Genomic DNA, 27,474 nt, shown 5'->3' on the forward strand with positions numbered 1-27,474 from the left:
TTTGCTTCTGTTGCCCTCAGGGTTTTTTTGTCACGCTGATCTGAGGGATCTTGAGTGAACCGGCCTCTGACCTCACTCTAGCCTTCGCCCATGGTATCTCAAGTCTCTGATGAAATGCATGCAAATATAATCATCTGGGATGAGGAGAAATGCCTTTCTCGCGAAATCACTAACCTTATGTGTGACAAAAAAAACCCTGAAGGTAACAGGTACAACAGAAGCAAACACGAAATTTAATGATTCACAACTGCAAACAGCTGTGAAAGACACTGTAAGGGTCTGTCCAGTAACAAGAATCCATTTTCATCTCATTTTCATCCTCATTTGATGGCATGTCCGGAGTATGCTGGGGTCTTCCCACGCGGTATGAATTTCTCAGCACTTGCTCAATTGTTATTGCCTGTTCCTTGCTCCCTCCCCCAATGCTGGATTGGCTCCAAAGCAGTTGAAGTGTCCATGTATCTATTTGCTCCCCATAATACATGTTTATTAAATGTAGTTGGAATGTAGTCAGGTTTCTGTTGCTGTCCAAAATTATTTCTTACAGAAATGTTTCAAGGAAAAATAACAAAGTTTCCTGTTCCTTACCCATCAAGCTATGCCATAGGTTTTCTATAGGTTCCACAGCAGCCTATGGGTGCCAAACCAACAAGTAGGTAATTTAAATGAAGATTGGTTGTATGTAATTTACATGAATAAAATAAATATGCATGATTTTTGTGAAATAGAAAATGAAAAGAAATACACTATAGCTGACAGTAGGATATTTACTGTGTTGTACATAGAAACTACTTATAACAATGGACTGTGGGTTGTGCAAGGAGAGTTATTGTTGTTGCCCAATTTGGTGTGTGACCCAATTTGTCAGCCATCAAATGAAGATGGAAATGAGATGAAAATGGACCTAAGACCTGTGCCTACAGCACGGCGCTCGGCTGTTCCTTCACCGCAGGTCACGGCTCGCCAGGGGCAAGCCCCCTGGACCCCCTTGTACACATCTTCAATCCCAGTTCCAGTACACATGTTTCATCCCAATCCCCATGTACATTTTTTATTCTGATCTTTATATGTTGGTGTAAATTACTGGTACATCTACATATATGATAAAATTTGCATCACAGTGGCAATTTTTCTGATATCTGTATGTGCCAAGTCCACAGTGCAGTGTGTTGGGCCCCAAACCCTGCTTCCACATAGCCAATAACTTGGCTGCTCCTACAACATGGGTCATAGCATGCTGGGGGCAGGCACTCTAACTCCAGTTTTTTGACATACCATCCTGCAAATTCAAATTGGTTCTGACTACCCATTAAACAGAGTGTTGAATATTTATTACATATCTTTATAAATGGTACTACTTCCAATTTAACATCTCTTACTGCTCTACCATGCCCCAATGTTTCTCATATTTTTGTACTGCGAACCCTCTCCTGTCATGCTATAAGACACCAACACATACAATAAATATATTTCTAACATGACCTTCCTTTACCTCCTCAGCTTTCCCAAAATCCTATTGGGCCAGAAACTATAGACTTCTAGTAATTTTGAGAAATTAGATTATTTCTTCCTGGGTTTCTCATCTCCATGGAATAAATTGACTAAATCTTTACTTATATTTGTGGAACTTCCTATGTCCTCTCCCAAATCAGCTCTCTAAGTCCCCATTTTATCTGGAAGATTTTTAACTCTCTGATTTATACATTTTATTAAATCTATATAACTCCAGGCCTGTTGAGAATCTTCAATAATAAAACTATGAGCAACTTACTGAGTTAAAAAAAATACTAATCTTTGAATTTCCAATCACATATTGAATTAGATAGAATACTTCAATATATAGCTTTGAGAGGTGCACATATCCAACACTTCCCCAATGAAGAGCTGGGGTGAAGGGATAAAATTCTGACATAAAACAACAAACCCATCCAACATACTCTCAGATGTGATAATAAGCCTCCAAAGATTATAGGCAGGGATGTTTAGAGTAACATTCCCAATCTCTCCCTGGAGTGAATTGAAATTAAATATTGCACATGCAAGAGGGGAAGAAAACAGAAACCCAAACATGATGATGGATAGATTACAGAACTAAGTGATTAGATCAACCAACTATAAAATTGTGATAGGTGACCCACCCAATGATAAATATTTTCTGACTGTAGAGCAGAGCTGATAGATTCAACCACAAAGAGCAGGCAATGTAAGAAAGTTTGTACAGAAATAGAATTTACACCTCTATGTATGTGCCTACAAACTGGCCTCTCAAGCAAGAGAGCATTTTAAAATATGTATAAAATACAGAGAAATATTTACCTGGAGTTGAGGAGGGTAGATGAGGTCAAGCTCAATATAAAGATGTGAGGTTCAGAGTGATTATATAAGATTTGTCATCGCTGACTCAGCTGAGTCAGCCTAACTCAGCCATCAAAAGGCTAAAAACATTGTGCCATTCTATATAGACAAGCTTTAGACCCGCACCTACAGCGCGGCACTTGCTAACACTCGGCCGTGCCTCCGGTGCTGGTCACAGCTTGCCAGGGGCACGCCCCCTGGACCCCCTGGTACACATGTTTAATCTCAGTTTTGGTACACATTTTTTATCCCAGTTCATGTTTAATCCCACTTCTGGTACACATATTTAATCCCACTTTCGGTACACATAGTTAGACTTAAACCTGGACTTATACTACAGCACTCACTTCGCTCAGTCATGCCTTGCCAGAGGTAAGCTGTTCCCCCAGCACACATGTTTGTTTCCAGTTCTGGTACCCATCTCTAATCCCTGTTTTGTTACTTACACTTTATTTCACTTCATTTGAATTTTCAAAGATACACTTTAACCTACAGTGGCACTCGTTGCACTTGGCCAGCTTGCCAGAGGCAAACCCTTGGACTATCTGATACAATAGTGGAATGCAGAGTTGATGTCACAGCCACTAAAATGGGTCACGACAACTTGTCTGCTAAATCCCACAATACAGAAAATCTGTGAAAGTTGGACTTTGTATCGCTTTCTGTCTCGAGGGCCTAACCAATCAGGCAGACTTGGGGCAGACTTCAAATTGAGACATACTTTCCTGTTAAATTACCTCTATATGTGATGCCATACCTAATTTCTACATAACAAAAATACCATTCAGTAAGAAAGAGATTGAAATTTTCACACATTTTGGGAATTTTACAGTGTTCCTCAATGTAAAAGATCTGGTATGTACAGAGCATGCCATGTGGCCATCAGGGATTTGAAACTCAGTCAAAGCTGTAGCAGGTGTGTCAATGGTCTGTTGTAGTGAGGGCATTTACCTGTTGGAGTTGATTCACTAAGGAAAGTTGTTGCGTGGTGAAAAAAAGCATAGTGTTGTGGCCACCACGTCAACTCTGCATTCCACTAATATAACAGTTGTGGTGTACATGTTGCTCAAAGTTACAGTTTCTGCACCTATGGTGTGGACCCCCAGTACACATGTATAATTCCAGTTTTGGTACACATCTTTTATCCCAGTTCCAGTGCACATGTTTAATCCCACTTCTGGTACACATATTCAATCTCCATTCTGATACATATTCCTCACTCCAGATCTAGTGTATATCTTTCATCTGAATCATCAATGTTAGGCTTAGACCTGGACACAGCAATCACTTTGCTTGGCCATGCCTGAGGCAAGCTGTCCCCCCCAGTACATATGTTTATTCCAGTTCTGGTGCACATTTTCAATCTCTCTTTTTTTTTTTTTTTGTGAAGCTATGTAGCATACAACAGTTAACAGTGTTATCCTTGTACACAAGCATCAAGGACAGGGGATTGCACCCTGTTGGAAGAATGTCAACTCACCCCAAGGAATTGTGGCTAGGCAGGCTCACACTGGAGCAGTGTGGGACTCAGAGCAGCCACATTGTGTAAAGCTAGCAGTTGCAGCCTGGAGGCCACCCTACTCTCATACCCACTAAAACCCCAGCTTCTGGTACTTTCATCTTATTAAATTTGAAATTTTAAAATTATGCTCTGACCTGCACCTATGGTTTGGCACTCACTGCAGTTGGCCAGCTTGCCAAAGGGAAGTCCCTTGGACTATCTCATAAAAATCTGATAGCTGTGGTGTACATGTTTCTCAAAGTTATACTAATCCCTGTTTTGGTACTTACACTTTATTTGAAAATTTCAAAAATACACTTTAACCTGCAGCAGCCCTGGCTGCACTTGGCCAGCTTGTCAGGGCAAGCCCCCTGGACCTCCCAGTACATATGTTCAATCCCAGTTCATTTTATCTTAATCATCAAAGTTAACCTGCCCTCATTCAAATTTTTATTCTAATCCAAATCATCAAAGTTACATTTAGATCCACACTTATATAGTCCTACATTTGGTACTGTAACTGCAGTCAGCAGTACAAAGCTGGCCATAATTTTTGATTTTTCAACACTATACCATGCACCATAAATTACAGTTCAGTAGGCCACTGATGAAAATCTGTAGAGCAACTAAAATCCACCTGAAATTTAATCAGCATAGATCTCAAAGTAGGAGAAATATACACTAACAATGAAGTGGGGGGTAAAAAACAGTACAGAAAAAGCGAAATTGAGGCTGCTCAGAGAGGTGTGACCACAAAAACACTCACAAAAAATTAATGCAGGATCTTACTATTACAGAATGAGGTTGGGAGCTACCAATACAAAATGTTCTGTGGTTGTGGTCACACCATGTGACATTCCCGGGAAACGCCGCTGACGCGGCTCAGTAAAAGACAAAGAGGCTGCTTACATGATTTATTACATAATAACTGTCAACCGTCCTCTCTTTATATATTAGATGTTAGTCTTGTTTGGATCTTTGAATGTACACATTGTTTACTTGTGGGTCTAGGAATCAAGTAGGTGGTGATGCACGGAGTAAATTTGAAATCATAGTTGAGTGTGGATGATCAAACTGATCAACACAGTAGCATTGATATTGAATGGTGGCCCCACTTGGTCTTCGTGTCGTTCTCAGTCCTTTGGCCAGCCTTTTCTTTGGCATACCCCGTCATTCTGTGACGTGCTCTCGATGCCTGAAAGGGCTATCCACAGCCACCGTGTCTAGTACTGCGGAGAATCCAAGCATCAGTGGAATGGAGTACATTCCTTTGGACGATGTTGAACACCTCAAACGTTACTGCCCTGGAGGTTATCATCCCACATGCCTTGGCGACAAACTTCACAGCCATCGGTATGAAGTCATCCACAAGTTGGGATTTGGTTCCAACTCCATTGTGTGGCTTGCGCACAACATAAAGACTCAGACATGCGTCGCCATTAGTGTTCACAAGTTCAGTTCAGTCTGGTTTTTTGCCCCCAAAACGCGCAACCGTGGACTGCAACCAGTCTAGGACCAACCCAGATATTGAGGGAACCGAACCGAACCACCTAGGACCGGTCTTTTGCGGTCTATGGAGCCGGTTCAGACCGATCCAGACCGGTTTTTTTGCGTATAATTTATTATACTAATATAAACCATTTGTATCTCAACTATTATTACTCTGAAAATTAAATGGGTTATATAAAATAGTAAAGCATGTAAATACCTGTCATTTTACCAATTTTTAAGAGATTTAATGAAGATTTGACATGGCTATGACTGAAACCGAATTACATCTCCTAGAGACTCAGGCAAAATATGGATTTGGTTATATCTTTCTCAATTCTTAACCGTTTTTGGTGAAACAAAAACCCAATAAAAGGTAATAAACGTGGTTACAAGGGTATGTAACGCACGTGACCGTTTAACCGGTTGCAACCAATCAAAACCAGTCTTTGAACGGTTTTAAAAGATTTTCGAAATGAGGCAACTGGCAACTGGACCAACCCCAAATTGGGGCAACTGCAACCGAAAAAAAGACCGGTCCATGGTCCAGTTCAGTTCGGTCCACCAGTTTTTTGCGGTCCTATGGACTGAACCTTTAAACACTAGTCACCATTAAAATCTCTGTTGCAAGTGCCGTGACCATGCACAAGGAAAGTGATATTTTGCAGATGCTCTCCAGCAAAACTACCGCCCCCTCTAGATCTTCAAAGAAGACCATGCTCCCACATATTTTAGATGAGTTTGATATTGAGGGTCCCAATGGTAGACATCACTGCACAGTTACACATCCCACAAGAATGAGTATTAATGATGCAAAGGACGCATCGTACTGCAGGCTATTCCAACTGTCTGTGGCTCACGCAACTTATCCACGGAGTTGCTTTTTTACACTCCCTAGGAATTGTTCATGGAGGTTAGTTCTCAGCAACGTCTAGACTCACCCACTATGATTTCTTTCATATATAAGACCTCCATACAGGCAACGTCCTCTTGCACCTTCCAGACAATCTCACCCCTGAGTGAGTTATTAATGAATACAGCCCACCAAAGCTCGAGCCCATTGTCTGAATTGACAGCAAACCTCTTGGCGATGTGAGCCACATACCTACTCAGGCAGTCGTCCCAATCTGGCTTGGGGAATGCAGTGAGCTACTTTCCCTTTCCGATGCTTGTATCCTCCTCACTGACTTTGGGGAGTCATTCATGCCCTCTCGCACACCCCGATACTACTCCAACACACCTGCCATCCTCCGCCCACCTGAGGTCTACTCTCTCCCAAAAGAGCCAGTGTCTTTTCCGGCTGATATTTGGACCCTTGCATGTGCCATATACTCCATCCTTAGTCAACACAAATTGTTTGAGGGGCTTATGCCTGATGACAACTGGATGATTCGCGAACATGTTGATGCTCTGGGGAAGCTTCCCCTGAAGTGGTGGGATGCCTGGGAAGGAAGGGCAGAATGGTTCAACGAGCATGGAGAGAGGATTGATGGTCAAAAACGGTGGTTTTCGGAAGACCGTTTTGAGCAGTCTATTCGGGCTCTAAGGAAGAAGAACAGTATAGAGGAGTTTGGGGATCAGGAGGAGAGGGCGCTCTTTGTTATGCTTAAGGGGATGCTGGCTTATGACCCACAGCTGCACCCGACAGCTGTGGCACTGTTGGATTCGGAGTGGATGAGGAAGTGGGGGATCCCAGAGCTGGAAAAGATGAATCTCAAGCTGTGGTAGGATAGTGTTTGTCCTTACAGTCGAAATTTAAATTGATATATACCACAAGTGTTGCTGAAAGTAGTCTTGAACAAATTTCTGCATTCTTCCTCTCTAAACATAATAAGTGTGATTGAAATCTTTTTCAAAGTTCGAAGAGCTAGGTCTCTTTCGTTTGTATCTCCGAGGGTGTTTTTTTTTTCACTTGTGGAAGCAAGTACTATGCCCTATCAGTACCTCGGCACCCCTTCTCAGTCGGCACATTTTTTAGTTTGAACCCTTCCACCAAACCTCTTGCCACAAAATTTTAGAGAAGGCCTCCTGGTCCTAATCCAACCTATTTCCGCTTCTCTCCGTCCAAAAACACAATGAATTGACAAAGTTCTTTTATTTCGGCAGTCACAATCTGTCACGTTCTTCCGCCAAAAAATGTGACGTTTTGTGACTGCCGACTGAGTGGGGGTGCCGAGGTCGTGGTAGGGCGTAGTATGTAGTATTTACAGCGGATGTCCCTGGTTGCTGTGCCACGGTGATACCACTGATTTCGCATGGCTCCGCGATCAGGAATCAGTGGTATATAAAACTCGCACTTATGCAGACCAAACTTTCCCTCGACAGGCCGGTCTTGTTCAACTGCCCCATCCCCGCAGTTCGTCAACGTCTTCCCCTCCTCACCGCCCTCCCCCTCCCTCCCTACACCCGGAACAGGCTGAGCCTCGTTCATCCACACCTCGAAGACCACCCACACCCCGCTGGACGATACCCGAACCGCTGGCCGATCCATCTGCTCGAATAATTTAGCTTGACCACCTCAATCATGTCCATGTCACCAACAACCATTGTTCGACCCCCGAGAGCACCTTCACTGGACGTCTTACTCTCCCTGCCCCCGGCGCAGTACACGCGCCTATGCTGCTTTTGCATCCCAGCGCGTGTTGCGCTATTCATAACGGCGGCAGTGTTGTTCATCCTGTCCACGTCGTTCGTTACAGTCGGTTGGGTGATTGTCAATAAACTTAGTATGTCCGCCCATATACATCACCGCTCATCAGCCTCACCTATCATTTTTTTCAAATTGTCTAGACGACTATGTAACGGACTTACAGCGACTCTCCATAGTCTTCCACATCTTCATCTATATCGTCTTGGCCGCATTCTGCATCTTTGGGTTCGTCCCTTCCTATCAATCTCCTTCATACTCCCACTGACCCTTGCAATTTAAAAGCATATTCTCCGCGCTCAGCAAAGACGCTAAACTTCCCAGTCTATTCACCTCCTTCATCCTGGGACAACTCCTCTTTGGGTGGGGATCAGGCGCTGTGTGCTTATACGTCCTCTTCTCCCCCTCTACGGCCCTTCAGAACATCGGGTCGTGCTCCAGCATAGTGGACGACCAGTTCCTGAAACTCCTATGTGAACGGGCGCCGGTGTTCAAGGGCCTGGCGGTTGCGTTCTTTGTGACTACCTGGATTTTGGAGATCTGTAGGTTTTTCATGCTTCATAGGGGTGATTGATTTACTTACTTTCGGACGTTACAGTGGCCATCTATGCCTCTTGTCAATACACGAGACAGTTGCATGAAGAAGCTGTTAGATTGGAGGTTTTGGAGCCGAAGGGAGACCGTGACTCGTTCTACGTATGATTGCTAGGGACGCTATGTGATACCAAGCGATTGCTGGGACGCTATGCGATACCAAGCGGTTGCGGGGCTGCATACGATACCAAGTGATTGCTGGGACGCCATGCGATACCAAGCATTTGCTGGGCCGTTATGCGATACCTTACACGTTTTCGGGTTCACTCCAGCTCCAGCACCAAGTTCCAGATTAGATTATCGGGATGTCGTTGTGCGTAGTTGTGTTCGATTGAGCCAGTTCAAGTATTTTCCTACCTGACAGTTGAAGCTGAGATGCATTGAGCTCTCTTCTTGGGATGCAGCTCTTGGTGAGAATTGCCGCCTATTTGTTTTGAGAGGCGAATTTGTCGGAGACGGTATATGATAAATCCTATGTACGCTCTGACCAAAATAGAAAGAGGTCGAAAGTGGCTGACACGAATTCTGGTTTCACCTAGTTTGACGGATGTCTACCAAGCGCACAATCCACAACCCCATGGCGTCCTTTCTCCAACTCCTCTTCCTAACCGTTTCAATCCACACCATATCCATAACCGCTCTATCATCAACAAACAACACAGGAATCTGCTCCTCAAACAACACCATCTTCGATCCCTCCACCCACAAACTCGTATCCCAATGTTCCGACCACACCTTCTGCTCCGCACCAATCAACGGAATGTGTATCCCCCGCCTATGCAGACGCGACGAGTTCCCATTCGGATACGGTCCCAGTGAAGCACCGCCACCCCTCTGTCCGCAAGGATTCTTCTGCCCAGACGACGGTAGTGGATGTCTGCCTTTGGTTAGCGTAGGCGCGCCCTGTGAGCCGAACCGCGACGAACAGTGTTCGCCTCCGTTGGATTGGCAGGACTTGGCGAGTTTTCAGAATTATAATGGTTCGATTTGTTTGAAGTCGACTTGCATGTGCGTGAAAGTTTGGCTTTCGTCGTTGATGCATTGTGTGTTGAGACAAGTCACCTGCAGGTATGCTAACATCACACTCGGGCAGAACTGCATCGTAGATAACACGACTTACACCGATACCGGTCCAAATGGCGAGCAATACATGTTCACCGTCACGAGGGATAACTGCCGCTCGCCTCAATTCTACTGCGATCCGGGGTCTTCGGCCTGTCAACGGGCTAAAGCAGTAGGGGTGGCATGTCAGCTTGACTCTGAATGCGAAGAGGTGTGTTCAGCTTTTCGTTTTCTGCCTACCTGGCTTTCATAGGCGAATTTCAGCGAAATTGCAACTCGGCGAAAGTCTGTGTAGAACCTCCAGAGACGCCCCTACGCGTAGCACCGTGGCAGTGGGGGCTGACGATTGGGTCAATACTTGCAGGTGCGTCAGTTATCCTTCTGTCGCCAACTAATAGTTGAAGGACGAATTAGCCATGGTCGTGATATGCATCCTACTCACCCTCATCCATCGGCGACACCGGTATGCTCGCTATAAGGAGTTGCAGGAATACTATCATGATCAGATAGGGTATGTGTCCTCCATATCAGCTCCTTCGTATCAATGGGCTCATCAAGAACGAACGTAGTCTGCGCCGGTCGATTATTACGTTGCATACAGCAGCTGCGGATCGGTACCACAACGAGTAACGCAATAGTTCACGCTTCTTTTTGGATTAAGTCATAGAATGTATTCGTATATCCTGGCTTCCAAGGGTAAAAAGCGGCTCCATGATATATGGCTATAAGATATACTGGAAGAAAACATCAGTCATGAAAAGAAGATGTCAACCCCAATCCATAGAAGCAAAGATCTGTCAGAAAGGATAATCCGCATGCGCGGAGATAAAACCGGACATAGATCGTTCTACTCCCAGAGAATACTTCATGAGACATGAAGAACTCCTCTAGAGCGTCATCTGGCCCCGGCAGATATCATCATAGGATGCTTTGTGGAAGGAGGGGAGAAAAGAGTGGAGATACGAGAACTCACATATAGGATGTAGGTATGATGACCAGGGATGGTAGTACAAAAGATCCTTCGATTGTCCATACTAGTCGTCCTCGTCATCTTCTTGGTCAGTCAGTTCTTCTCCTTGTCTAAGCCCGTGATGGCGGTCATAGCCTTCGCGGCGTGCCCAGGAACGTCCATCTGTGTAAGGATTTATGCGAAACGGCAATATGAGGGTGTATAGAGGGCTATCAAGAGGAAGATCGTGAGGGCCTTGAAGGGATATGATTGAGCGAGACTTACTATCCGTTTTCCCAAACGTTGAAAAAGAGTTGCGCGTTCTTCCATATACTGCGAAACAAGATTTCGGAAAAGGGCTAGCGATCATCATTCAGAGACATACCCGAGATTGTAAGAATTGATGAAACTCTAACAAGAACATAAGCTCAGAGTAGGTAGTGCAAACAAAAGCTTACTTCGCCCCGGTCCCTAGCTTTTCTGCGATATTCTTCGTGGTCCTGGGCCTCGACCGATGTTTCTCCCGAGGAGATACCCCAGAGGTGGTATGCCAGCATAACTCCAACGGCTAGACAAAGAACCACGGAAAGGATGTATATCATTGCGTACATGACTTCGGGGACGTTGTAATGCCAGTCCTGTTTGGTGTCAGAGGAGGATTTGCAAAAGATGCAGAAACCTACGTCGGACATCACCCCAAGGGACTCAAAGAGTTGTCGGTATCCCAGAGCGCTAAAGCAGAATGTGGAAATGACCAGGTACACCCTAGAGCTAGCGTAAGTTTCATCATATTGCTATGGTGAATTGGACTTACATGAATAGAACGAAATGTCGTTCATTATGAAGGCCGACGCATTGGTTTATCCCTGGCGTCTATCTCAATACCCAACCTTAGAGAAAAGATGAGTATACTCACACTGAAGCCTTTCATAAGTTGGTAGACAGACGGGGCAGAAACGGGTATCTCACTGGACAATGGTGATCGTACTTCAAAACACATTTGTTGCAAATACGGCAGTGGTGGGCTCTCTCAAATGCGCCAGAAAGGCAAAGTTAGCACGTATTCGTTGAACTATAGAAAGAAAACACACCTCCTGCCTGATCTTGTTGCACCTGCTACAACGTGTCGAAGTGGCTTGTGTTATTCTAATCCCGCCAGAGGACCACCGCACACCCGTCAACATGCCTTTCTTGGTTCGCTTTTGCGCCCATAAGAAGCTGGTACCCGCTTCTCGTGGTGGCTCGTCCAGAAATCCCGGGCGAATCGTGCACACGTAAAAGTAGTGCATCACCAAGTTCACTGCGACTAGGATGCACGCCGGCATCGTCACTATTGGAAATGAAAGCGACGGAGCTATCACATCGACTGTTCGTAAGGTCCATTAGCTCTTTTTTTTCCTTCTAAAACAAAGAAATCGACTCACAAAAGCAGAGAATACCGCTGCCAATGAGAAATACTGCCAGAGCAATGAAGTATGGTCCTGCTGCTCCTGTGATTCTATTGCCCCATCTTTCCAGCGTCTTGAAGCATCGGAAAACAGTTCTTGTGCAAATCATCGCGCACGTTCTAGGTGAATGCCACGAAGGCGCCTACACAGTTGCAAGTAGTCGTTGGCCAACGTATACCAACGCCTTCGTCACATGACTACTTTATAACACGGCTATTGTTCATCATGATCATGAATTGACCACTATGTAGTTATTCATTTACATGTCAAAAACTAGATTCGCTACACTGAATCAAAGCCAATGCAGCGTTCGAACGGGGTTCAATCACGCATTTGAAAGGCGTGAAGTATCTAATGATAACGTCAATAGGCTGCGAACGACAATTCTAGTCGCAAAATGACTGACGATAAGAATCCGCCAGTGGTGTTTGCCTCGAGGGGTATGTGGTTTCCTGCGTCGTCAACTGGCGGTTTAATATTGTAGACAGCTAGCACGTTCGAGACAGCCACGTAAAGAGAACTATCACTGAGTGACCTTCCCGGACATATTCTAGAACGCCAGGGGGGAAAATTGCAACGACTCTTCTTTAGAGTGTGCGCGCGACAGGCAAATGTCACTCACCGGCGTCCAAAACCAAAGGCTGCAACTGTGGGACTGCGAACTCTTGGATCTAGGCGACCATTTTTAAGGTAGCGCTCAGGTTTGTACTCAAGCGGATCCGGAAAGACATTTGAATCGTGCATCAGTGTCCTAATTGTGAAACTGTTCATGGCTGCAAAGACTTCGCTCAAGGAACTTACCAGGTGTTTCCTATAACAATAGTGCCTTTCGGAATGAAATAACCATCGTATTCGTCATCCTCAACGGATGCATGCGGGATACCTACCCGACCTAGTGAGCGGCCAACAGTTCGAGGTATGTGGTTACCCTTACCAATGGGAGTGATGGAATGCCATCTGAGAGTTTCCTTGACTATAGCGTTGATGTAGGGCAAGTTCTCCCGATCATTGAAGTCAGGCAGGCGATCTGGACCGATGACAGTGTCAATTTCCTCCTGCGCCTTGTGTTGTACATCTGGATGCATGGCCATCGTCAAAAAGAAGGCTTGGACAGCGGCAATCGTCTGGAAAAATTGTAAATTCCCTGTTGGGTGATAACTTTGGGGTCTCACCGTATCAGAGCCAGCTTTTCCCAAAACGTCAATTCCAAAGTCAAAGGGACTTGCAAAAGCGACCTACCAGCATACGCCACTGCGGTCACACCCTTGGCCATCGCTTCTTCTTCCTCTCGTTTTGGATCCCCTTCGTCTGGTAATTTTGCTATCAATGATTGAAGTACAGAGGGCCGAGCTTTTCCTTCTTTCTAAATTCTAGCATGAGCAAATCAACTTTTTGTGAAAGAGGCGCTGTTCTTGCCAAGTCCTCAATGACTCTTCGATATGGTTTTTCGAGCAAACTAGAGAAAGATGCTCTCCATCGCTCTGCCTTTTTCTTGAAGCCGGCGCCAGGAAACCAACTAGGAACATACTTCAATATGGGAATTAGATCGACCAAGAATGCTCCAGGAGCTGCAGCTTCAATAAAAGCCTTCCAACACTTCCTCCGCAATTGACATATAAGGATCGTTGGAATCTAAAACTGTGATTCCGTATGAGATGTCCATGATTGTGCTGGCAAAAAGGCTATTCCGCCATTTGAGGTTAGATATTTGGTGACTCCGTATACGCAAGGAACAACATACTGTTGGATATGATGCATGAAATCATCAGGCGTAGCCGATAGTCTACGAAGAAAGGACTTGGTTGCTTCCAATTGGATAGGTTGATATTTGGGTATGATGTTTGAATGGAAGTGCCCATGAAATGCCTTCCGGTGTCTCCGCCACATGGCTCCATACGGCATTAACGAGAATGCCCATCCAGCTCCCATTCTAAGATCACAATGAGCATTCGTTGGCACAAGCTCATGAATAGCCTACAGATCGAGGAGCATTGGAAAGTTTTGGGCCCTGCTGGAATAGTTGGATTTTTCGAAGATATCGTTTGTTCTCTTCAAAGAGCCCAAAACGAGGAATGACCGACCGAGCGCTTCAAAGTAGACCATGTCCCCTGGAACGTTTGAATCGTCGTTGGTCTTCAACATGCTGGAGATCCCTCACCATACAATTGAAACCACTTGTCGTAGAGAAGCCATATTTCGTCCGTCGACAGCGCGAAAAGGCTGCCAACGACCGGGTAACCCTTGGGTCCTGGAGGGAGCGGGAGTCGTTTCGGGTTCGATGTCCTGAAAGGTGCAATGACTCTTGTTGCCCAGACACCTAAAATAATCCCCCCAACCCAGAGGTAGATTTGTGATGGAATGCCCATGAGGAGATCAATGAAGCCCGTGAGGAGATCGATGAAACTCAGATTTGGCCCTTCAAAGGGAACACCTCGTGAACACCTCTTGGAATTCTAAACATTGACGTGGGAACGGTAGACTAGGCCTAAACAGCTCCACATTGACACTGACCAGTGACAGGGCAGTCAGCGGCGACTCAGCGCTTCAAAACGGCGCCACAACCTGCCACAACCCATCCACGGAACCAAGAAAGAAAATCTGGTCGACAGAGGCCAGTACTCAAGTCAAAGCTGATGCAGTTTTTTTGGCTGGGGATTCCAAGGGGATTCATAGAGAGGGAATTCGGGATGTCTATTAGCGATGCTCCCTTTCAAGGACATACATAGTCTGCTTGTCGCCTTCTTGCAGCAATGCCAAGGCCTATGTAGAGGTTTCGGCCCCGGCTGACATCGGAAGCCGTAGCCAAACAGATGCATCATCGATCATCATGCTAACAACATTCGCGCTCTTCCTTAGATCTTTCTGTATTTGACTTCAAAGGGCAACAGCAGCTCACATACGAACTTGAAATACCCACGATTTAGTTGCCCCAACGCCAAGGTCAGGTTGTCAAGGCTCACATTCGTTCGAATCAAAAGCTCAATAGGCCTACTAGATATGGGACTTTTCGACGTCCAGTTCACAGCTGACATGCACTGTCACAAGACGACATCTTTTCGGAACGATAAGGTAGCGCCACAAAGCGTCTCCCGGGCATATTTTTTCTCATGGTCGACTACTTATATATACAAAACTAAAGCACCACGTCGAGCTCCAGGCTGAAGCGCTCCCCCCTTTCCAGCATGTACGGCAACATACCTAGTTTCATTGTCGGCCCCGCAATCTTGGTCATGGAGACAACCCAATCTCATCCATGGCTCACTGCCGCGGGCCTGATATCTTGTCTGTGGTTTTTGAAGAACATTGGAGGAAAGAAGTTGAATCCCAACCGACTTCCTCATCCCCCAGGTCCTAAGGGCCTTCCCTTTCTGGGAGCTATGTTTGAGGTGCCCTCACTAAGTCAGAAACCTTGGCTCGTTTATGATAAGTGGTTCAAGACATACGGTCAGCCTTGCGCTAAACTTTGCTGCACTTGACTAATCTATCTACTAGGCGACATCATATACTTCGAAATCCTCGGCCAACCGTTCATGATTTTGGGATCTCTGAAAAGGACGAACGATATATTTGACAAGAGATCATCAAATTACTCGGATAGGAAGCTTAGCTCAATGCTCGAGTTGTACGTCTCCTTCCCAACTTGAAATGTTTATATCTACGCCTGAACTGCTAGACAGGATGGGTTGGACTTTTAGTGTGGTGCGGATGCCTTATGGTACCATGTGGCGACGGCACCGCCGTGCATTTCACGAACACTTCCATGTGAACGCCGTCCAGAAATATATACCCATCCAAACGAAAGAGATTCAGGTTTTCCTTAATCGGCTTCTCATGACACCCGAGAATTTTATACACCACATTCGACAGTGCGACATATCTACTCCTATTTCATCGTTCAACTAATATCTTTCCAGCGCTTTCGCAGCCACTGTCATGAATATCTCCTACGGTCTGACAGTTCTGGAATACGATGACCCATATATTACCAATGCTGAAGAGTCCTTGCGAGGCCTCACTGAAGCCGGTGTTCCAGGCGCGTTTTTAGTGGATCTTCTTCCGATATTGAAACATGTGCCAGCTTGGTTCCCTGGTGCTGGTTTCAGAAGAAAGGCCGCTCACTATGCCGTTGTGAATACTGACCTGGTAGACCTGCCATTCAAAGCTGTAAAGAGGGAAATGGTCAGCCACTCGTTCCGTTCCACTGGCTATAGACTAAGTCAAAAATACTCTTTCAGGCAAAGGGAACTGCTGTACCCTCTGTACTAACCTCTTTGCTTGAAGAATTTCCTGGAAATGAGGGTCTGGAAAAAGAAGAAGAAGAGTTCATTTCTCGGAATGTTGCAGCGATAGGGTATATTGGTGAGCAAAATTGTGGGACGGAAACCGATATAGTTTACGATTTTGTGGATAGCGGGAGTCGATACCGTATGTCGTATCTTTGTGCTGCCTTTGGATGTGACCTACCTTCCGTCAGACGGTCTCAAGCACTGAAACATTCTTTTTGGCCATGGCCATGTATCCAGAAGCTCAGAGAAAGGCACAGGCGGAAATTGATGCCATCGTTGGGACGAATCGCCTTCCTGACTCCAATGACCGCCCCCACCTGCCTTACGTGAATGCAATAATCAAGGAGTCGATGCGTTGGCAATTAGTTGTTCCCCTCGGTTAGAGTCCTTCGTTGAACGTCCGTTTCCGAAAATTTTCATAGTCCACAGGCGTTGCACACATGGCTACCGATGACGATGAATACGAAGGTTATTTTATCCCGAAAGGTACGGTTGTTATAGGAGCTGCGTGGTGAGTTGTGCGTTGATGTGAAGAATGCTCAGCGTTGACAAGTAATTCATAGGTCAATTTTGCATGATCCCGAGGTGTTCGAAGCTCCCGGGGAATTTAGGCGGGAGCGCTACCTCAAGGACGGTCAAATCAACCCAAGTGTTAGAGATCCAGGAGTCGCAGTCTTTGGCTTTGGCAGGCGGTGAGTGACTGTGAGCAATTCAGTATCAAAATCAGTCACTGAAAGCTGGGCTCCAGGATGTGTCCTGGGAAACATTTGGGCGATGTTTCTCTCTATTCTGTAGTCTCGTCCGTTTTGGCAGTATATAATATCAGTGCGCCCATGGATGAATTTGGAAGACCTGTGCAGCTGCAGGCGAAGTATAAAAGCGGCTTTTTGTCGTATGTCTGTTTCTCCTGAATATGACGAGCTTGGATCACGAATTCGTTCATTCACTTACAGATCTCCCGTACCTTTTAAATGCACAATCCAGCCACGGTCCAAGGTTGCGGAATCATTGATTCGGGGCTCCAGCGATTGACTGTCTTAGATGTACTGTTTGCATTTTTCTTTTACTCTGCCAAGAGACTGAAAAAAATGTGCTGGATCTTCAAAAAAATATCCGAAGGAAACGGACGGATTGCGAGTGATGAATCTCAAACGTGGACCCCATCCGAGTCCGAGTCGCTTGCGATGCAGCGGCCAGCGTGTTATACGCCTGTATTCCAAATTCCAATTTGCAATGCCGTCGGTTTAGTATACATTACCCACTATCACCCACCTAAGGATGTAGTGCGAGCCCCGGTCATAGTTTGGTTCCACATGGTCAAGCTTGGTCGCAGTCAAGTCGTCGCCTTGTTGCAAGGCCGTTGATTGATGACAAATATATATCCAAACTCTCACCTCAACAAGATTGACCCGGGAACTCTTTTACCACTTGGTTCTGTCAAGTCGAGAGGAGTACTATTTCACCTTCTCCAATGGTTTTCCGACTGCATTCCTGTTGGGTATCTCCTTGGTATCTCCCTCTTGCAATAGTGGTGGTCTGAAGCCAGCATCAATTACCCAAGTTGAACGAGGCGAACCTGCGGGTGTTGCCAGGTGGTGATCATCATCTCCCCCCTGGTGAACCATCCATAGGGCGCTTTAAGTTCGCTGGCCGGGATTGTCGGTCCACCATTTACTATCCGGTTCTCCGCAATCCCATATTTCGCCAATGGGTCAGCTTTGAAAGCCGAACGATAAGAATCATGATGGAAAACATTCCCGAGGAGACCGTTTCGAGGCTCAGAGCGTCCAATTTATCCCCGTCCGGCAGAGGTTACTTTTACTGGGCGGCGTATCGACACCTGCCTGGGACGACGAAGGATCTCGGAAAATATCTATAAAGAGAACCTGGCTTGGCGAAATAGCTGCTTTTCTACTCGACATGGTCGTCCCTCCCGTTGCCGTGCTCCTTGTTTCTTGCATCTGTTTCCCTTCGTCTCTTGCTGCGTTGTATACTGAGCCCCGTCAGCTACCGAGGCATACCTACGACTATGTCATCGTTGGAGGTAAGTTCACACAATGGTTATTCGGAGGAACATAATTGATTCAACCCGTCTTCCAGCTGGAAATGCCGGAAATGTAATTGCAAGTCGACTTTCTGAAGATCCTAGAACTTCTATCCTTGTCCTCGAAGCAGGTGTAAGGTACTGTTTGCTCTATTTAGCCTTATCATCTTTTCAAGAGTCGCTTTATTAGCAACGAGGGCGTCATGGCGGGCGTGGTTCCTCTCTTGGTACCAACACTCACGCCCAATATGTGATCAAACTGCCTGCCCGCCTTTTGGAAACGAGACTGAACATCTGTTAGATACTCCTTACGACTGGAATTATACTGTTACACCTCAGAAAGGGCTCAACGGGCGCACTTTTCCGTACAATCGCGGGAAGATTCTGGGAGGGAGCAGCAGCGTTAGTGAGTCGCAAGGTTTGCATTGATTAATTTCAAGTATTCAAGATTGCTTTTATAAGACTACATGGTCCACCAATACGGTTCCTCTGAAGACTATGACAAGATTGCTGAGATTACTGGTGATGCCGGATGGAACTGGGACAACGTTAAGCGAAATATCGGCAAGGTGCTATTCTCGAGTCTATTCATTACCAGTTTTCCTCAACGCTAGATTTCAGCATGAAAAAATAGTACCGCCAGCTGATGGCCATGACACCACCGGACAGTATATACCAGCCAACCATGGGACCAATGGGATGTTATCAGTCAGCCTCCCTGGCAGCTCCCAGCTGATTGATTCTCGGGTAATTGCAACGACCAGAGAATTGTCGGAAGAGTTTCCCTTCAATGAAGACATGGGGGCGGGGATGTGCTGGGCATCGGTTGGGTTCAGGCATCTATCGCTGATGGACAGCGTAGTAGTTCTGCAACAACCTACCTCGCGGCCGCCATCAATCGACCCAATGTTCACGTTCTCCTAAACGCTCATGTAACAAAGCTATTGCGTACGGGAACCATTCAAGGTGTACCGTCATTCCGTTCCGTAGAGTTTGCCGGCAAGCCGGGCGGTGAGCTGCGGGATTTTGTGGCAAATAACTGATGCTCATTGTTCTGTACAGCTCCATCCATCATCGTGACAGCGAGAAGAGAGATCGTCCTCTCAGCTGGCTCTATCGGTACACCTCAGATTCTTCTCCTCTCTGGGATTGGTGCGAGAGACGAGCTAGAGGCTCTCGGAATTCCCGTCGTAGTCGAGAACCCGTCCGTAGGAAAGAACCTCTCTGATCACGTTCTCGTTCCCAACATCTTTCGTGTGAAGGATGGTGAGAGCTTAGACGCGCTTTTCCGGGATCCCGCTTTGTTCAAGGCGGCTTTGGACGAATGGATGGAAACTAAACGGGGAGTCCTTGCTAGCAGCATGCTGAATCACATGGGATATTTTAGGCTTCCATCGACGTCGAGCATCTTTTCCACCATATCTGATCCCGCCTCGGGACCTAAAGCATCACATTGGGAACTTATAGTCACTGTAGGACTTGTTTCTCTTCATTCGAGTGTTGAGGTAACCTCCAATTGATCTAGAATTTCTACATCAATCCCAAGCCTGGCCACATACCTCCTGAAACCGGTAGCTACCTTGGCCTTGTGTCAGCCCTCATTTCGCCGACATCTCGTTCGTTTCTATCACCTCTTTCCAGAAGAGTAATGGCTGACGCTCCCTTTCCTTGTAGGCGGTTCCGTGACTCTCGCCTCAGCTGACCCCTTTGCTCATCCCTTGATCGATCCCAACTACCTCACAACTCCTTTTGACATATTTGCGATGCGGGAAACCGTCAGAGCCGTAAAACGTTTTGCTGCTGCGGAAGCTTGGAAAGATTACATCATAGCACCCTTTGGCAATTTCTCCTCGGACGTGGACGCTGATCTTGATGCCTACATTCGTGACCAGGCGAGCACGGTCTACCATATGGTCGGCACAGCCAGCATGTCTCCTCGTGGCGCGGAATGGGGTGTCGTTGACCCAGATTTAAAAGTAAAAGGCGCTGAAGGGATACGGATCGTGGATGCTTCTGTCCTGGTATGTCCTCCTGTCTTTTTTTGTTTGTTTGTCCATGAGTTCAGACCCGTCCAGCCCTTTCCACCGAATGCACATACACAAGGTCCGGTATAGTTGCTGGCTGAAAGGGCGGCGGAGCTATTTGCACCAGGAAGCATGGATGATCTCTAACCGCTCTATCAAGGGGGAAAGCATTTTTCTTTACACAAATGGGTCAATAACTTGTCTTGCCAGGTGTACAGTGATTGTGCACAACGTAAAAACCATATCTTGAACCTCTCCATTGTCTCGGATTCAGTCCTGTGCTCAGTTTGCATTGCGAATCACTGCCATCAGCGCCTTGAGACATCGTAGTGCAACTGAAGACGGTCAGCAGAGCTTCCCGCTTCAATAAAGAATGGATTGAAGGTATCTTCTGTGCGCCGCGGGATCGATGACTAGAATCTTCCGTTCACTAGACCTCCATCGTCTTTCCATCAACTGTGGAGCTGCAATGCCCATCATGCGTCCACACCAGCCGAAGATGTTTTTGAGGCATTAGGCAGGGCTGACGTATCAGACTTCGTCTGAATCCTGGTTGGCAGGCTGGATATTGAAACGAGTGGTGCGTCGATGTCCTCGGGAAGATGCACATCACGGAGTAGTGCTGTGAACAAGGCCTCGAGCTGAGGCGGTGATGGTTTAATCCTTGGAAGACAGGGGAATGTAACTAGCACTGATAGTCGGCTCTGAAAAGACGGGTCGTTTTGGCATCTTGATGGCCAACGACTTTCTCTTGACTGCAGGCGTCAAAATGGGTGTGATTTCCTACACGCGGGTGGCACGCGATTCTGTCGATGACGCGATGAACGCTGGCAGGCGACGGTATTTTGCAAAGTAATGGTCGTTTGGGTCGTGCGCTGTGAGGTGTTGCCTGCTCAAACGATGTGTCCTTGTCCTCTGGGGGAAAAAAAGAACCTACATACCTCAAACATCAATTCCCTCACATTTAGCGGACAGGCTGGTGCTGGGCCGTTGCATTGGTGGCAAGGCAAGGAGACCAAAAGGAGACCTAAAATAGCGAACAATACTAATTAGAGTCCGCAAATAACCTTCAACAACATTGAAAGCAACCTCCTCAAGGCCATTACGAGCCTATTCCCCCCATGCCAAAACCCGACCGATCGATCGACCTCACGGTGACGATTCGATATCATGGCGTCAAGGCCACCGCGTACTTTTCAAAGTTCACCGGAGAGTCCATCAAGGTCGTTCGGGGAGATATCGCAGCTCTAAGAATGCCCCAGCCCAAGACTACGAGCTTTGAGCTTGTGTCCCATGGTTGTGTAGAGTTCGGGTGGGATTTGATGTTTGCGGAGAATGTGCGTCCACTTTTTTGATATGGTGTCGTGGAGTGGAATGGCTGATGCACGAATTCGAACTTCGACTTAGGTGATCCATAAGTCCTTGAAACAGAAGATTATCCCCCCTCGTCTTGAGGACAAGCAGGATTTGCAGGAACAGCTCAGAGAGTTGTCAATGTATATCTTCATTCCAAATGTCATGAATGATGCGCTGATATGTTCATAATTTAGCACCAAGATAAGTCTTAGAGAAACGTAAGTCAACGTGTATCTAATAAACAACCTGCACATCTCAATTCCCATTTTCAGCCCATCTTTCACAGGTCATGCGAAGCCCATCGTCCCTCGGAAGCGACCTTCTGATCACGAGGCACACATGAAGGAACTAGGCGAGAAGCCCATGTCAACTTCTAGAATCACTCGACAATCATGGATAAAGTCAGAACTCGCGCCACAAACCATACCCACGGCTGCTAGACCTCACGCTCCACGGCCCACCCCTAGCATGTCCATCGCATCGATGTCGCAAGATGAGGATATTCGGCCTGCTAAGAGGCTGAAAACGGAACCTAAGGAGCCTGTATTACGGTTTACGGTACGTCCGTCGGTCACCTATAATCACGGTCCTGACACTTTGATACGTCGCAGCCCTCGCCTAGACCCAGACAAAGCCAGTCGTCGGCTCAACAGCCAACACCTTCGCTTACCCAGGTTCAAGTCCCTTCGCCCCAGTCTACGCCTCCAGCGGCTCTCAATCTTCCTTCTACGCAAGAACCCAACGAGCTTAGCACCAATGTTCGTATCCGACCATTTCCACTCACAGCTTTACTGATTCGTTCCTTAGAGGGCTGGCAGAGTTTCGCAGGCATCAAGCGCTGTCTCCCGTGTTGTCCAAGGACGAGAAAGGACACCACCACCACTACAAACAACCCCGTCAAACCCGCCAGAGGACCAGTCGATGACGAATCCCCCAACAGCAACAATCCCACCAAACCCGCCAGAGGACGATCCAATGACAGTTCCTATTTCGACGAACGACGTCTCAGACGTTATTCCGCAGCAAGAAAGGTCCTATCCCGTAACAACCATTCTACCAACCGCACAAGAGAATCAAGCGATGACAAATTCCACCTCAACGAACGAAACAACTCCACCAATAGGACCAGACGCCGAACGCACCACAACCCTCGCCACCCCCACCATGCCCATGGCCTCCAGAACATCCCTCGCCGCCATCACCGGCCGACCCCCCAACTCAAGCGACTTGCCCAAGATCCAAACGCTCTCGCGAGAACTCTGGGATATACGGAGGAAGTTAACAGCAGACGGGGTTCGCGAATCAGTAATTGTGGACAAGCTGAAGCTCCTGCACGCCGCTTACGTTCCAGAGCCAATGTCCACCAGTTCCGATAGGGCACTTCGTACGTTTCCCTCTCTTTCTTCCGCTTGAGTGATGAACGGACCGTTAATGAGTTGGATTATAGAGGTTCTCAAAACGCGATTGAGGGAAATCGAGAAAGACCTGGAGAATGAACGTTGCTTGCGCTTGAAGGCTGAGGCGACGCTTCAGGATATTCGGAGGGAGTGCAAGGCTCCGTTTGTGGTTCCGGCGTTGCTAGATGCGTTCATCTCAATATCGAACTTGACAACGCAGGCGCTGCAGCGTTCAAAGGAGAGTTGATCTTCTTGATGAGGTTTTGAATCTGTCGTCTTTGTTTTTTTTTTGCGTTATCTTGTCATTTATCTCCATATCTACATGGTACTACTATTAGTACCAATACACAATTATTGTCCATATGGTTTCGAACATACTTGCAGTCTGCCATAGTTTTAAGATGGGAATACAACTAAGAATCCCATGATATTTGCATTTTGGAGCTTACTTGAACTAAATTTCAAATGTACATGGTAAGCATACTATGGGGAAAAATACGGGAGGCCTCCAATCAACATATGCCTACTTACTCATGTGCCCATTGGCCAAATAGCTGGCTCTGTCCAGTGGTATGTTCAATGTCCATACACAAGTGATATCATATCAGTCTTCTTAACCATTTTTCTTTCCTTCAATTTTTATTGTCTCTCTCAGCATTCTAAATGTTCCTGACTCTGATGCATATGTATTTGCTCATTACTACCTAGCATTTTACTGACATGCTCTGCATCCAGATCCATAACACTGGTGAGTGTTGTCTCTCTGAGACTTCTACTTTCTGCATTGAGGTCATGAACCTTGCATCAACCATGGACAAACCAATTGTAACATGGGCTATGTTGGTAAATTCAGTTGTTCTCTGCACTTGCATCTCTGTTCACATGGATGTTGATATGCATGCCTATGCCATACACTCATGCCAATGGAGATGCACTCACATGGGTACCAACACCTCAAAGTATCTTCTTACCAATTTGAACTGCTCACTATGAGTGACAACAACATTCTCTTTCATTAATAACAGACTTTATTAGTACATGACTTTGCAACAGATAAATTTAATTTGAGACAACTGTCAGCACTAAGAAGTCTTCCTCGCAGTGAGTCATGCCTGTCAATTTACTCCAATTTTACCATGACACTAGCACTGGACACATGACAAGATAATTTGTGCTGATATACTCTAAAAATATCTTTTGAAAGTTCCTTATTTTTTCTCTGTTTTCTGGTAAAAAACATATAATACATCTACAAAGATTGTTTTCAATGAATGAAAACCAAATACTTATGAAACATGTTAAAAACTAGAGGTTGACTTCATCAACAAAACCTTGCATCTGTATTGTAGATACATTAGTAAGGGTTCTTAGTACACCCTCAGCTTCACCCAATGAAAAACTTCCAAAATGTATGAATTGAACTTGTTCTACCTGTTCCCATTAGCAGTCAACATAAACCTCATTTTTAATCTTATCCTGTTATTTTTTTTGTTTCTTCATGAGAACTCCATTGGAGCATTGAAATTGAATATCTCTATATCTAGGTTGTCAATGGAGGCCGCTGCTTGTCATCCGGCCTTTGGCCAACTCCTCGCAGTGGCGACGGAGCGCAACACCATCTTTGTACTGAGGCTGAGGACGTCTAGTGTAGGTACTAGGTGGGAGTGGACATTATAGCATGCCTAAGGTACTACATAGTCTAGGACTGAAGGAAGCATGTAATGTCCTTTCAAAGAGAAAGTGGACAGACTGCGCACAGCACAAAGGATGGGCGAAAGCCAAAGGCTTTCCGTCCTGACAGGGAGGTCCACTCTGTGGGCAAAAGGCAAAACCAGATGAGCTGTGATGGGTGGGTGGGAGAAAAACAACCCACATCGCCTGCGTAACTAACCCAAGAGTGGCAAAACTCTCTGCATGGGAAAGCTTGTGGGTGCACCTTGAGCTGGAAGCGAGAAGAGAAAGGGAGTGGAGGGTGGGGAAAAAGAAATGCGAGCACCGCGTCCTCAGAGGGGCGGTGATAGTGGTATGGAAGAAAGAGAAAGTGATTACGTACACAGACTATCACACACTCTGTACAAAGACAGCACCCTATCTCTACACTCGTGCCTCCCTGCGCTCTAGGGCATAATATTTGTACTGAGGCTGAGGACGTCTAGTGTAGGTACTAGGTGGGAGCAGACATTATAGCATGCCTAAGGTACTACATAGTCTAGGACTGAAGGAAGCATGTAATGTCTTGCAAAGAGAAAGTGGACAGACTGCGCACAGCGCAAAGGATGGGTGAAAGCCAAAGGCTTTCTGTCCCAACAGGGAGGTCCACTCTGTGGGCAAAATGAGATGAGCTGCAATTCCCAAAGATTAGGAGTTTTGTGATGCGTCGAGCAAGTCTCGGAGAAAACCACATTCTTGGGAGCAGGGGAGGCAACTCACCAAAGAGCAAAGGGTTGTTGCAATTGGGTGCTGAGATATATATATATATACAATTGTAAAGAGTGGATGTGCCCCTTGTGCGGTAGTGGTATTTGGTAGGGAAGGTGGGCATCAACAACAGGAGTTTTGGTGGGACCATGACAAGGATTTGGAGGGGGGCTGCCCAGCTAGGGGGGCAAGGGTCTAGAGGAAACTGTAAGGACTTGCTATAGCAGGGGAATAGGTGCAGCATGCCTTTGTTATTGGGGGGAGGCCCAGCCTGATCAAGGGCGCTAGAAGCAAACAGTGAGGAGATCCCAGAAGGTCCAGCATATTGAGACTTCTTCAACTGGCATGTCCACCAAAATGGCTGGGAGGGACACCAGGAAGGATGGTATCTCCCCAACTCTCCCTTTCCCCCCAGCTCCGTCACAAAAGGTAGCCACCTCCACAATAGCATGTCCATTCTCAGCATAGACACATCTCATGATCTCTCGATATAGACCATCACCAACTGGGTGTATGCTGCCACTCTCAAGGCGGGTGCCAGATGTAATGCTGGGCAAGCTGATTTTTCCATCATATCGCAGCAGAGTCTTGTCACTGAAGACTTTTGGCACCCCAGTGCGGTCTTCATCAACCTTAAGACACATGTAGACGGCCTTTGGCATTCCAGGCAGGTGCAGGTTGGAGCACATCAGACTAGACACTTGTATGTCTGCAGGCATGCTGGACATGGAAAGGCTTGAACACATTTGGCTGGATGGCAGGGCTCTGTCCATCGATGATGAGGCACTTTGGGGGGGTTCACACACAAAGGAGAGAGAGGGGGACCTTGAGAGGTCGTCAATGAGTGTGGTGGCGGCCAGAGATGTACAGTCCATGGCTGACAGTTGATCAGCGGTGTGTGGCTGGGAAGGGAAAGCACTGTGAGTTCTGGCATGGGCCAGTGTTCTTAAGCATGTGGATATGCACCGATTTGTGTGGGGGTATCATTATGTTTCAATCAATACCCTTTTGCATGGCAGCAGGGGCTTAGCAACCACCTTTGCCTACCAGTTGTGGCACCTTGTTTGCAGGGTGGCAGTTTAACACCAGGGGGTGAGGGAGCTACAGTGGTTATTTATCCAGCATAGTGGGCAGGAGCACTTGGTGCAACTTACAAGGATACATCCCAGGATGTAGGGTCATTGGGACCCTCAAGGGACTTTGTACGTCAGCCACACCCTGTTACTATTTATACCACTTGGCCAAGGTCTAGGGCTGAGGGCTTGGGCCACTGGGCATCGTCAATGTCCGATGCATCTCCCAAGGGTGTTGATTCAACTAGTTAACTTTACTAGCATGGCTGGCACTGCATGAGTAGATAGGCAGAGGCTGCAACAGCCCCTCAGGTCGCCGGCCAGCAAGCATATCGCCACAGTCTGGCTGACTAGTGGTAACACCCTGCTGACCGCAGAGCAGACAAGAGCATATCTTCATCATGCTTACTGACTGCAAGCAGGTTTCCTCCCTGCCAAGCAGGTAGAGGACATCTGTTGGCTTCCCCGAAGGTACTAGATGCTTGAGTCGCGGAGAGGCCAGAGGCCAGGCCACCACTCCTTGATCAAGGGGAAGCCAAGTGGGTCTTGGCCAGCTGTTCCTCAAGTCTGATAACAACCAGGCATGGTGCAGAGGAAAATGGGGGAAGAGGGACAGCAGGCGCAGGAAAGGACATAGCAAGCAAGTATATATACAAGCTAGTACACAAAGGTATGTACAGGTCGGGGAAAGGGGTAGCAACAGAGGGAGCATGAGTGACAGCAACAAAGGGGGCAGCAGCGCATGTGTGCAACACATGGGAGGCATCAGCGTGTGCATGGGGAGCAGAAGCGTGTGCATGAGCACATGGGCACAGGGGAGCAGATGCAGCAC

At 46.7% G+C, this 27,474-nt stretch overlaps 8 protein-coding genes across 8 annotated transcripts; 5 read left to right on the forward strand and 3 right to left on the reverse strand.

Moving 5' to 3' along the window:
* Positions 1-1,115: 1,115 nt before the first annotated feature.
* On the reverse strand, positions 1,116-2,070 carry LACBIDRAFT_325761 (uncharacterized protein; the record flags this gene model as incomplete). The annotated part of the gene is made up of 6 exons (XM_001879489.1): positions 1,116-1,215; positions 1,276-1,302; positions 1,380-1,438; positions 1,460-1,513; positions 1,772-1,884; positions 1,938-2,070. The coding sequence occupies 6 exons, from the start codon at positions 2,068-2,070 to the stop codon at positions 1,116-1,118; spliced, it is 486 nt and encodes a 161-aa protein (XP_001879524.1).
* Positions 2,071-7,678: 5,608 nt separating this feature from the next.
* LACBIDRAFT_318169 (uncharacterized protein) lies at positions 7,679-8,948 on the forward strand. The gene is made up of 4 exons (XM_001879232.1): positions 7,679-8,070; positions 8,135-8,219; positions 8,277-8,533; positions 8,590-8,948. Exons 1-4 carry the CDS (start codon positions 7,869-7,871, stop codon positions 8,691-8,693), a joined length of 648 nt encoding a protein of 215 aa, XP_001879267.1. The 5' UTR covers positions 7,679-7,868; the 3' UTR covers positions 8,694-8,948.
* Positions 8,949-9,162: 214 nt separating this feature from the next.
* On the forward strand, positions 9,163-10,216 carry LACBIDRAFT_318171 (uncharacterized protein; the record flags this gene model as incomplete). Its single annotated transcript, XM_001879233.1, has 3 exons — positions 9,163-9,858; positions 9,912-10,011; positions 10,062-10,216. 3 exons carry the CDS (start codon positions 9,163-9,165, stop codon positions 10,214-10,216), a joined length of 951 nt encoding a protein of 316 aa, XP_001879268.1.
* Positions 10,217-10,300: 84 nt separating this feature from the next.
* On the reverse strand, positions 10,301-12,167 carry LACBIDRAFT_318172 (uncharacterized protein). Its single transcript, XM_001879490.1, has 10 exons — positions 12,021-12,167; positions 11,688-11,962; positions 11,566-11,625; positions 11,411-11,469; positions 11,280-11,361; positions 11,055-11,234; positions 10,982-11,007; positions 10,882-10,929; positions 10,621-10,826; positions 10,301-10,381 (listed from the first exon to the last, which is right to left on the reverse strand). Exons 1-9 carry the CDS (start codon positions 12,151-12,153, stop codon positions 10,682-10,684), a joined length of 1,008 nt encoding a protein of 335 aa, XP_001879525.1. The 5' UTR covers positions 12,154-12,167; the 3' UTR covers positions 10,301-10,381; positions 10,621-10,681.
* A 3,107-nt stretch (positions 12,168-15,274) lies between these two features.
* LACBIDRAFT_189858 (uncharacterized protein) lies at positions 15,275-17,362 on the forward strand (the record flags this gene model as incomplete). The annotated part of the gene is made up of 11 exons (XM_001879234.1): positions 15,275-15,488; positions 15,537-15,666; positions 15,722-15,910; positions 15,959-16,223; positions 16,280-16,403; positions 16,456-16,469; positions 16,519-16,708; positions 16,760-16,841; positions 16,894-17,022; positions 17,079-17,222; positions 17,284-17,362. The coding sequence occupies 11 exons, from the start codon at positions 15,275-15,277 to the stop codon at positions 17,360-17,362; spliced, it is 1,560 nt and encodes a 519-aa protein (XP_001879269.1).
* Positions 17,363-18,250: 888 nt separating this feature from the next.
* Positions 18,251-20,488, forward strand: LACBIDRAFT_318175 (uncharacterized protein; the record flags this gene model as incomplete). The annotated part of the gene is made up of 10 exons (XM_001879235.1): positions 18,251-18,374; positions 18,431-18,512; positions 18,572-18,780; positions 18,837-18,943; positions 18,996-19,186; positions 19,240-19,385; positions 19,437-19,846; positions 19,900-19,990; positions 20,049-20,395; positions 20,450-20,488. The coding sequence occupies 10 exons, from the start codon at positions 18,251-18,253 to the stop codon at positions 20,486-20,488; spliced, it is 1,746 nt and encodes a 581-aa protein (XP_001879270.1).
* Positions 20,489-21,519: 1,031 nt separating this feature from the next.
* Positions 21,520-23,398, forward strand: LACBIDRAFT_318176 (uncharacterized protein; the record flags this gene model as incomplete). Its single annotated transcript, XM_001879236.1, has 7 exons — positions 21,520-21,735; positions 21,806-21,894; positions 21,949-21,972; positions 22,027-22,312; positions 22,366-22,512; positions 22,562-23,138; positions 23,202-23,398. 7 exons carry the CDS (start codon positions 21,520-21,522, stop codon positions 23,396-23,398), a joined length of 1,536 nt encoding a protein of 511 aa, XP_001879271.1.
* A 1,435-nt stretch (positions 23,399-24,833) lies between these two features.
* On the reverse strand, positions 24,834-26,751 carry LACBIDRAFT_325770 (uncharacterized protein; the record flags this gene model as incomplete). Its single annotated transcript, XM_001879491.1, has 9 exons — positions 24,834-24,963; positions 25,043-25,093; positions 25,418-25,472; positions 25,582-25,611; positions 25,633-25,774; positions 25,866-26,262; positions 26,376-26,514; positions 26,617-26,670; positions 26,724-26,751. 9 exons carry the CDS (start codon positions 26,749-26,751, stop codon positions 24,834-24,836), a joined length of 1,026 nt encoding a protein of 341 aa, XP_001879526.1.
* Between the last annotated feature and the right edge of the window lie 723 nt (positions 26,752-27,474).

Source organism: Laccaria bicolor, genomic scaffold, assembly GCF_000143565.1.
Source record: "Laccaria bicolor S238N-H82 LACBIscaffold_8 genomic scaffold, whole genome shotgun sequence".
Lineage (NCBI taxonomy): Eukaryota > Fungi > Basidiomycota > Agaricomycetes > Agaricales > Hydnangiaceae > Laccaria > Laccaria bicolor.